The sequence below is a fragment of the Nycticebus coucang genome, chromosome 4 (genome assembly GCF_027406575.1).
Source record: "Nycticebus coucang isolate mNycCou1 chromosome 4, mNycCou1.pri, whole genome shotgun sequence".
NCBI lineage: Eukaryota > Metazoa > Chordata > Mammalia > Primates > Lorisidae > Nycticebus > Nycticebus coucang.
The window spans coordinates 84,790,421-84,801,209 of NC_069783.1; the positions used below are offsets into that span (position 1 = coordinate 84,790,421).

At 44.3% G+C, this 10,789-nt stretch overlaps 1 protein-coding gene across 6 annotated transcripts in view; it reads right to left on the reverse strand.

The window, feature by feature from the left end:
- Positions 1-5,025, reverse strand: part of IMMT (inner membrane mitochondrial protein) — a 43,074-nt gene extending 38,049 nt beyond the window's left edge. Inside the window, exon 1 of one of the 6 annotated variants that reach the window (XM_053586922.1) lies at positions 4,052-5,025. In XM_053586922.1, the coding sequence (XP_053442897.1) occupies positions 4,052-4,096 (45 nt within the window). In that variant the 5' untranslated portion in view covers positions 4,097-5,025. The remainder of the gene's footprint in view (positions 1-4,051) is intronic. The other 5 variants (XM_053586919.1, XM_053586917.1, XM_053586921.1 and 2 more) reach the window with 5 other exon arrangements.
- Positions 5,026-10,789: the final 5,764 nt, after the last annotated feature.

Consider the following 10,789-nt stretch of genomic DNA (forward strand, 5'->3'; position numbering starts at 1 on the left):
TAGTAGAGACAGGGTCTAACTCTTGCTCAGGCCACTCTTTAACTCCTAAGCTCAGGCGATCCACCTGCCTCGGCCTCCCAGATGGCTGGGATTACAGGCATCAGCCACTGTGCCTGGTCTAGGACTTTTAAACTTCTATAGACAAGAAGCAGCCTGTGAAAAATAACTTAGGTGCAAGCAGTCTACATTTTCTGGAAAAGTAAGAATAATTCAAGTAGTGGAACGAGGAGCCCAAGGGTAGAACCAAGACCTGAGGATATTCATTCCCACACAGCAGGACTGAGCCTTAATTGAGGAATTAGCAACATATGCCTACTTAGACGATACATTTCTTATGGAACAGTGGCTGCTCTGTGCATTTTGGTTTCTGCCTTTTTGAATGGGAGTGTATAGAAGGATTATGCTTTGCCTATCAGACCACTATATGCTGAATGTATGAGGAACAGATAATTTATGTCTTTAATTCACAAGTTTTTAGATCAAAAAGAAAAGTACTTAAAGAGTTATACCCCAGGGACCACATCCAAGATGTATTATCTGGATCAGGATCTCATTTAGATGACAAGATCCTGCTCCTAATGCTCATAATGTAATGGCACAAGACTTTAGAGGTCCTTGGAAAAGGTTGTGGATATATTTGTATGTGAGACAGATGTCTGCTGTGACCAGAGGCTGAGTGTATTATTAAAAAATTGTAGCAATATTTCCTGTACCACATGCTCTTCCAGAAACTTAACCACTCCTGGAACAAAAAACAAGTTCTGTTTACCTTTCCCTTAAACAAGAGCAGGCCTTTGTTACTAATTTACCAATAAAGGGCAGTGAAAGTGATGCTCTGTGACTTAAGTCTAAGACTAGGAGATAAAAAGGATACAACTGCTTCCTGGCTCTGTTTCTCATTCACCACACTTGATCTTGGAAAACCCAGCCACCAAACTGGGAGGAAACTCCAGGCACACATGAGGTGTCAACTTCCAGCTAGTATCCACTGCCAGACACTGAAGTAAGCTTAAGCTACAAAGTAAAACAAATTAGGGTAAGGGTAAAGATAGAGTTATGCAATAAAGGAGAGAGCAGTCAGAAGTCTATTTTAAGTAAGGAAGAACTCTCTGAAAAAAAGGTGGTAGAGAGCTAAGCAAAGATGTGTTAGAAGAGTTCAGGCAAAAGAAACACCAATTGAAAAGGCAGTGAGGCATGTGCTGCATATTACCTGAAAAACAGAGTGAGGCAGACAGAAAAATGAGATATGGAAAGAACCAAATCATCAAGGGCCTGTAAATTTTATTTTGAATGCCATGGTTTGACACTGAAGGACATGACATGATATATTAGCTTTTTAAAAAGCCTTTACTAACCATTACGTAAAGACTCTAGGAGAGAAATGGTAAAAGCAAGAAAAAATTTAAGAAGATGGGATTTGGGCTCCGCACCCGTAGCTCAGCAGTTAAGGCACCAGTTCAAACCTGGCCTGGGCATGCTGAACAACAATGACAACTATAACAACAACAACAAAAAGCTGGGCTTTGTGGCAGGCACTTGTGGTTTCAGCTACTTGGAAGGCTGAGGCAAGAGAACAGTTTAAGTGCAACAGTTTGAGGTTGCTGTGAGCTGTGACACCACGGCACTCTACCAAAGGTGACATAGTGAGACTGCCTCAAAAACAAACAAACAACAAAAAAAAAAAACGTGGCACCCGTAGCTCAGTGGGTAGGGTGCCAGCCACATACACCAGGGCTGGTGGGTCCAACCCAGCCCAGGCCAGCTAAACGACGATGACAACTGCAACAACAAAAAATAAACTGCCAGGCATTGTGGCGGGTGCCTATAGTCCCAGCTACTTGGGAGGCTGAAGCAAGAGAATCGCTTAAGTCCAAGAGTTTGAGGTTGCTATAAGCTGTGACGCCACAGCACTCTACCGAGGGTGACACAGTAAGACTCTGTCTCAAAAAAAAAAAAAGAAGATGGGATTTGATGAAGCAGAAAGGCTATTGACGGGGGGATATTCTGGAAAAGGTGATGAAATCAAACAAGATTTTTAGGTGCAATGACTCACACTTGTAATTTCAACACTTTGGAAGGCCTGGATGAGAGGATTGCTTTAACTCAGGAGTTCAAAACGAGCCTGGGTGACCTAAAAGGACTCCATCTCTACAAAAAAATAAAAAGATTAGCCAAGCATGATCAGGCACTTCTATAGTCCTAGCTATTCTGAAGTTGGAGGTGATCCCATGAGTTCAAGCTGCAGCAATCTACAATATGCCACTGCAATTCAGCATGGGCAACACAGTGAAATTCTGTCTCTGAGTCTAAAACATAAAATAGACTTTAGGAATCTGAGAGATGGGAATAAGTATCTTACACAAGAAAGAAGCAGATTCAGTAATGGAAAAAGATGAAGGGTAAAATGGGACCCAAGATATTATATGAGAAAAGTCAAAAGTATGGATTGTTTCACAAAACAATAACATCAAATGCTAGTACAGAATAATTGAGGAAATAGTAAGAATAAATCAACGAATTTTACACGACAGAAATCTTGCTTGAGAAGTAGGAAAGAGTGCATATTTTATTACAAAGTTTAAATTAGTTTTCTTCTTATTTCCTAATTGGGACTCCAAAAAGTTGTCTCTGAACTAACTGCAAAGGACGTCATCCAAGTGGGCCTGGGCTAATCATGTAAGTCTTTTAAATATGGGTCTACAGAACAAAGACAGGGAAATAAGAGAGATTTTGAAGTAAGAGAGAAAAGCTCCAGGTAACCTGAAAAACCCGAAACATCAATGTCACGAATGGTCCCTGGGGGCCTTGTGGGAAGGAAGTGCAGGCAGCCTGTAGAAGCTGAGGGCATTGGCTAGAAAAAGCTAGGAAGAAAATAGGAGATTCAGCCCTATAGCTGCAAAGGACTGAATTCTGCCAACAAACTGCACAAGCTCTGGAAAAAAACCTGATCTCCAAATGAGATCACAGCGTAACTAATAACTTTGAGCCTTATGTGACCGAGAGCAGAAAACCCAGATCATTCATGCCCAGACTTCTGACAGAAACTCTAAACTAATCAATGGGGGTTATTTTATGCTGCTAAATTTGTGGGTTTTGCTAAATAGCAATAGAAAACTAATACAGGTCCCACTTTCCTATAAAAGACGCTGCTTCTCCTCCCCTAGAAATAAGTAGAGAACCCAAGCTTGACTTTTATGAACTGTACACTATGCCTAGGAATTTGTTCAATTACTGCTTAAGTCACAGTACCTGTTTTGCATTACACATTTTGCCAGATTACCAATTTTCTGAAAATCGTGAGCAATGGAAATAGGCTTGTTTTCAATTTTAGAAAGTTATTTTGACAATTATGCGAAACTTAAGTAAGCAGGGTGCCAAGGCTCCTTGCATGTCAGCCAAAGTTGTCCTAATGCCCAGAGAAACAGATCCCCAACCTAATCTCATAAATGAGAGCCAAGGTCATGACTCCTCTTTCCTTAAGTACCAGGAATTTGAGCTCCATAAACGAAAATGCTTTGTTTCTGTTTAGATTAAGAATAGTCCAGAGATATTCTCAGGTATGGAAAGAAACACAGGCCTTCCCGAATAAATAACAACCTTGACCCCTAAAACGAAGACTCTCTATCTGTCCAGGAACCGCCTTATTAAAGATTGCAACAAGCCACGACTACGCATGTCCTGCTGGGAACTGTAGTTCTCCCCCCTCGACCTTCACCACTGGAAACCCATCTCGCGCCCAACCGGCGACTCAAGACGCCAGCAGCCAGGATTGGTCCATGAATGGGGCAGCGCAGTATTGATTGGATGACAGGTCTTAGAAGCCGCGCCTCCCAGCTACCTCTCCACACCCTGCCCCGCTTCAGTGATAAACCTCAAGTCATCCCAGTCGGGCGAACTCTCTCACCGGCCAACCCGGGCCTCTTGCAATGAAGGTGGTCCCGAGCCACACCTTTGTCAGGGGGCGTAAGCAGCGGCAAAGCCTCCCCCACTTTCCATTGACTGTCCCGAGTCGGCTTCCTCACGCGCTTTCTCCTGGAGCGCCTGCACTCACCTGGGCGGCGGCGGTCACGCTGGACAATTGACAAGCCCGCAACATCTTGGTCAACTGGACCGCGCTGCTGGAATACGCGGGAGCTGTTCCGGCGGCACGAGTAAAAGAAGGCGTGCGTACGTGTGTGCGTGCCTACGTCCGGGCCGCCTTTCCGCGCCGGGCGCACCGGAAGGGCAGCCAGCGCCACTACGCACGCGCAACCCCTTTCTTTCGCCTCTTGGTGAGGCCCTGGCTGCGGAAACGCAAACTCCCGACAATTCGTTAGGAGGTGGGAAGGGCGGATTCTCCTTCCGGGTTGCGCTCTGGATGCCTGTTTGTTGCCTCAAGCCGAGGTTACTAGGTGAACGGGATTGGAAGGAGGTAGTTTGACGTTCTGTCTTCGACCGCAAGCGAAAAAAAGTATCTGTGACTCTTCGGAAAATTAAAGTGTGAAAAGCATATTAACCGTCTGTGTGAGCTGGTTATTTCGTAGGAAGGAATCGATTTGGCCAAAGTTACGTAAACAATGGAGTTATCTCAGTTTGCGCGTTTGTTTCATTGCTCAGCCCTTCAGGGAATCATCCAGCTGCAGGGACCAACTGGTGCGGAACCTGTCGAGTGGCAGAGCAGGGATAGGAATCGGATACTTTGGGCTCCACAGATTGCTCCGGATTAAACCACGCTGCTTTTTCTGTTTTTTATTTTTGACAGATAATTTTGGCTGCGATTTGTGGGATGAGTTGGAAGACAAGGAAGTTAGTGCAGAAACATGTTCAAAGTATTCCACTTATGCCGCAAGGTATTTTCATTGTTACAAAGTGGTCGCGACCCGCAGGTTGAGAACCGCTGACTTAGTCTATAGTAAAAACAAAACAGGTTGGACATGGAGTTAATCCATGTGTACTCCAGTATAGTATTAACAATACAAATAGCATCTTGTGTGTGTGTGTGTGTGTGTGTGTGTGTGTGTGTGGTTTTTGGCCGGGGCTAGGTTTGAACCTGCCACCTCTGGTATATGGGACCGGCACCCTACTCCTTGAGCCACAGGTGCCACCCGACTAATAGCATCTTATCACAGTATCATAGAAAATAGCTTGTATGTCTTATTGAATTTGCAAAGTCCTAATTTCAAGTCTTAATTAGATAATTTATTTTCAATATGTTACTCTCTCTAGAGGAAACCGCCCTACTATTTTTAAAATGGAGAGATGGATTTGAAAATTATCTAAAAAAATAATTACTTATGTTTGTGTATATTCTGTACTTTTCAGGGTACTATAGTGATGCATTAAATTCTATTTCATATCTCTATCCTCCGGAGCAATCTCCCCATTTATTTATTTTATTTATTTATTGAGACAGGGTGTCACTCTGTTGCTCGGACTAGAATGCAGTGGTGTCTTCATAGCTCACTGCAATTCAAACTTCTGGGCTCAAGTGATCCTCCTGCCTCACCTTCCCAAAGTATTGGGATTACAGGCAGGAGCTATCACACCTGGCCTCCCATATTGTTCAGTAATTTGAGCAATTGAATTGTCTACGTTACCATCCACCTGCCCTCATCCCTGCTCAGTGTTGTCAGGCTAGGTGATGCAAGAATGATGACTTTCTTTTTTTTTTTTTTTGTAGAGACAGAGTCTCGCTTTATGGCCCTCGGTAGAGTGCCGTGGCCTCACACAGCTCACAGCAACGTCCAACTCCTGGGCTTAAGCGATTCTCTTGGCTCAGCCTCCCGAGTAGCTGGGACTACAGGCGCCCGCCACAACGCCCGGCTATTTTTTGGTTGTAGTTTGGCCGGGGCCGGGTTTGAACCCGCCACCCTCGGTATATGGGGCCGGCGCTCTACCAACTGAGCCACAGGCGCCGCCCAAGTGATGACTTCCTTAATACTGTTGACCTTGAACCTCTAAAAACCAATGAATACTTTGATTCTGCTCTAACCTTGTGTGTCACATGCCTTGGGCCTGAACGTCATGAGCAGCCTCTCCCGCTTCAAGATCTCAAATCGTGGTGGTGCATGGTGGTTTGTGCCTATAATCGTAGGCAAGAGAATTCCTTGAGCCAGGAGTTGAGGTTGCAGTGAGCTATGATGACACCACTGTAAACTAGTCCAGATGACAGAATCAGGCCCTGTCTCAAAAAAAGTTGAACTTCAAACTTCCAAATTGGTTTCTATCCTTTTCTAATTCCTTTTTTAACCAAGACTTTAATCCTCACCCTTTACATACAAGTTATGAATATTTTTAGTTTAAAATATTATCAGGACTTTCCTAAAGTAACTCAGAAATTTAAATCACATCACTCCCTTGTTCGAAAACAGTCAGTGACTCCCACTGCTACTTCAAAGAACTTTTATGAATGTCTCAATATACCCTTCCAGCACATGTGGATGTTTTTGCACTGAAAGTAGCCACCAACATAGGTGGGAGGTCAAGATGGCAACAATAGTATTAAAAACTCATAACCTGCTTCTATACCCTATATCTCAGAAACTGATGTATGATCATCAAAGGTTTTTAAAGTGTGATCCAGAGACCCCATGGGAACCTGAAGCCTTTCAGGAAGGGTCCTTAAAGTGAACTACTTTCAAGATAATATTAAGATAGTATTGGTCTTTTTTCTTTCATTATCTCATAATTATATAGTAAAATACACCAGAGGCTACCTGACAGATGATATTGCAAAAAACTGAATGCAGAAGGAAATTTCAGAATCCTGATTTTTAAAATGCTGAACCTTAAAAAGATTTTCAGAAAGGCAAACACTGCCACTCTTTTTGCTTGTTCGTTTTTGGAATATTTTTCACTGAAATATTTATGTTAACATGTAATAGGTTTATAATTGTTACTTTTAAACAATAAGTGGCAGAATAATGATCCCTGAAAAATGTCCATATTCTCCTAATTTCTGGAACCTTTGAATATGTTATATGCCAAAAAGGACTTTGTACACATGATTAAGAATCTCACAAGGTGAAGAGATTTTTCTGTATGGGCCCAGTGTAATCACAAGCATGAGTAAAAGAGGAAGGCAAAAAGGACAGTAAGAAGATGAGCCAATAGACAGTAGCAGAGGTCAGAGTGGTGCATTTGTAGTCTGAAGAAACAAGGTTATGAGCCAAGGAATGCAGTCAACTTCTAGAAACTGGAAAAGGGAAGGAAAAGGATTCTCCCCTAGAGAATCCTAGAAGGAATACAACCATTACATACCCTGATTTTAGCCCTCCAAAACCCACTTTGAGCTTCTGATCTGTAAAATTTGTGTCATTTAAGACACTAAATTAGGGCAGCGCCTGTGGCTCAAAGGAGTAGGGCACTGGCCCCATATGCTGGAGGTGGCGGGTTCAAGCCCAGCCCCATCCAAAAACTGCAAAAAAAAAAAAAAAGAAGACACTAAATTTGGGGTAATTTGTTATAGCAACAATAGGAAACGGACACAATAACTTTTTAATTTTTCACAATTTTAATTTCCCATATAGTAAATACCAACGCAAGTAAAAGCTCTTTGGGATCCGCAATAATTTTTTTTTGTAGAGACAGAGTCTCACTTTATTGCCCTCGGTAGAGTTCTGTGGCATGACACAGCTCACAGCAACCTCCAATTCCTGGGCCTAGATGATTCTCTTGCCTCAGCCTCCCAGGCCATTTTTTTGTTGCACTTTGGCTAGGGCCAGGTTTGAACCCTCCACTCTCAGTATATGGGGCCAACGCCCTACCCACTGAGCCACAGGCACGGCCCAGATCCTCAATAATTTTTAACAGTGTAAATGGGATCTGAGGCCTAAACCTTTAAAAACCTGGGGCGGCGCCTGTGGCTCAGTCGGTAAGGCGGCGGCCCCATATACCGAGGGTGGCGGGTTCAAACCCGGCCCCGGCCAAACTGCAACCAAAAACTAGCCGGGCGTTGTGGCGGGCGCCTGTAGTCCCATCTACTCCGGAGGCTGAGCCAAGAGAATCGCTTAAGCCCAGGAGTTGGAGGTTGCTGTGAACTGTGTGATGCCACGGCACTCTACCGAGGGCCATAAAGTGAGACTCTGTCTCTACAAAAAAAAAACCTTTAAAAACCTAAAAAATCGGGCAGCGCCTGTGGCTCAAAGGGCTAGGGCGCTGGTCCCATATGCCAGAGGTGGTGGGTTCAAACCCAGCCCTGGCCAAAAACCACACACACACACAAAAAAAAAAACCCTAAAAAATCCGGCAGCGCCTGTGGCTCAGTCGGTAAGGCGCCGGCCCCATATACCGAGGGTGGCGGGTTCAAACCCAGCCCCGGCCGAACTGCAACCAAAAAAAATAGCCGGGCGTTGTGGCGGGCACCTGTAGTCCCAGCTACTCGGGAGGCTGAGGCAAGAGAATCGCTTAAGCCCAGGAGTTGGAGGTTGCTCTGAGCCGTGTGACGCCACGGCATTCTACCGAGGGCCATAAAGTGAGACTCTGTCTCTACAAAAAAAAAAAACAACCTAAAAAATCCATGTCTTTCTGTCTTGGCTCCCTCTCTTTCACCTTAGCTCTATGGTGTTCTTAACTGCCTAAAATGCTCTTGCCTTTGTTAAAATCTTCCCCCATTGCTTAAGATCCAACTTATAATCTACCTCTGATCACTCCAACTAGAGCCTTCTCTCTCTCTTTTTTTTTTTTTTGCAGTTTTTGGCCGGGGCTGGGTTTGAACCTGCCATCTCTAGTATATGCGGCCGGCACCCTACTCCTTTGAGCCACAGGCACCTCCCCTCTCCTTTTTTTTTTACTGGTCCAGCGAATCATTTATCTGCCTTGTCTTTTTATTCTGTACTTGTCTCTGAAAGGGGGGGCACTCGACAGGCAGAGATCTCATAGACCATCAAGGCTTGTACAAAAGGTCTTTATTGGTCAGGGGGAGGATGTTGCAGGACAACACCAAGGAGGAGTGAGGAAACAGAGAGAGAGGGGAGAAAAGAGAGAGAGCACGCGTGGGAGAGTTATATAGGTTCGGTTAGGGAAAGTCTTAGAATGGTGATGGGAGGGTAGAATAGCCAATAGGAGTTACTGCCCTGGCCGGAAGAGGCGTTAGGGGCAGGCCATAGTTGGGAAGGGCTTTCTTTGGAGCAATTATCTAACATTCCTCCCTTCTTGATTTATTAAAAATAGGGGGTTGGGGGCGGCGCCTGTGGCTCAGTGAGTGGGGCGCCAGCCCCATATGCCGAGGGTGGTGGGTTCAAACCCAGCCCCGGCCAAACTGCAACAAAAAAATAGCCGGGCATTGTGGCGGGCACCTGTAGTCCCAGCTACTCGGGAGGCTGAGGCAAGAGAATCGCGTAAGCCCAAGAGTTAGAGGTTGCTGTGAGCTGTGTGACGCCACGGCACTCTACCCGAGGGCGGTACAGTGAGACTCTGTCTCTACAAAAAAAAAAAATAGGGGGTTGAGGCGGCGCCTGTAGCTCAGTCGGTAAGGCGCCAGCCCCATATACCGAGGGTGACGGTTCAAACCCGGCCCTGGCCAAACTGCAACCAAAAACTAGCCGGTTGTTGTGGCGTGCCCCTGTAGTCCCAGCTACTCCGGAGGCTGAGCCAAGAGAATCGCTTAAGCCCAGGAGTTGGAGGTTGCTGTGAGCTGTGTGAGGCCACAGCACTCTACCAAGGGCCATAAAGTGAGACTCTGTCTCTACAAAAAAAAAAATAGGGGGTTGGCCTTGGGATAGGGGACGTAGAGTTCTCTCTTCTGTAGTTTCTTCCTGCTGATAGGGCTCGTAGTTTCAATTGGCCAACTAGAGGACGATTATGATTTTTTTTCTGTTAGGAGGATGTAAGTTTTTGCTTTTCAGGCTGTTCTTTTAGCCGTGGTTGTTTAGAAGTGGTGTTTAGGAAAGTCTTGTGGTTTGGAGTAGCATAGTTCATTCACGAAGAACAGTTTCTCTTGTTGTAGGTTTGGAGTACCAACTGAGTACCTGTTGAGATAACTTTGAGAGTTGAGTTTGAATAAAATGAGTTATTGAGTAGGAAATGTTAGCTGTTCCTGTGTCTATGTTAGCGGTGATTCCCACTGCTGCCAGTAAGGGAAGTATGGCAACTTGGGTAGTTTCATAGGCTTTGTTGGATAGAGCGAAAGAGGCACTGGAACAGGTTCATTTTCTGTAATAATTTTTAATTAGGTAGTAATATAACTATGGAACGGAGACTTTGAATGTGGATAGGGGGAATTCGGTATAATTTTTTCCTGTAGAGAAACTGGAAGGAAGGATGGCACTTTCTGTGTAACTTCTTTTTGGGGTTGAAAGGGAAAGTGACTATATTAGAGCACTTTGATGGGTTTAGGCCCGATAGGGGAGTTGTGCCAGTAAAGTTGAAGTAAAGAGGGTATGACTGGATGACTTGATTAAAAGGTTTACTTTTAGTGTGTAAGTTGTTAAATTAAGAGATGTGGGGTCTGAAAGGTTGAGAGATAAAATGTTAGGAATTATGACTGAGGCGGTTTGAAGTTTAGTGTGTAAGAGGCCTTGAAGATTTCATCTAAGTCAGTAGCCCAGTTTATATTTAGGGTGACGTTTTAAAAGAGAGTATGTTGGTAAGACAGATTAGATTAAGATTTAGTTGGGGTGTGAGGGTGGAGAGATTGAAATTTCGGATTTGATTTTGGCTAATTTCTTCTTTTAAAATTTGAGAATGAGTTTTAATGATTTTGATAATATCTGTTAAAGGAGGGGGGATAAATTTTTGTTTTAATACTGTTATGGTGAGTTCGTAAAAGTATGGCCAAGGGTGTGGAAAAGTAGTTGTTGATAGTTGTATA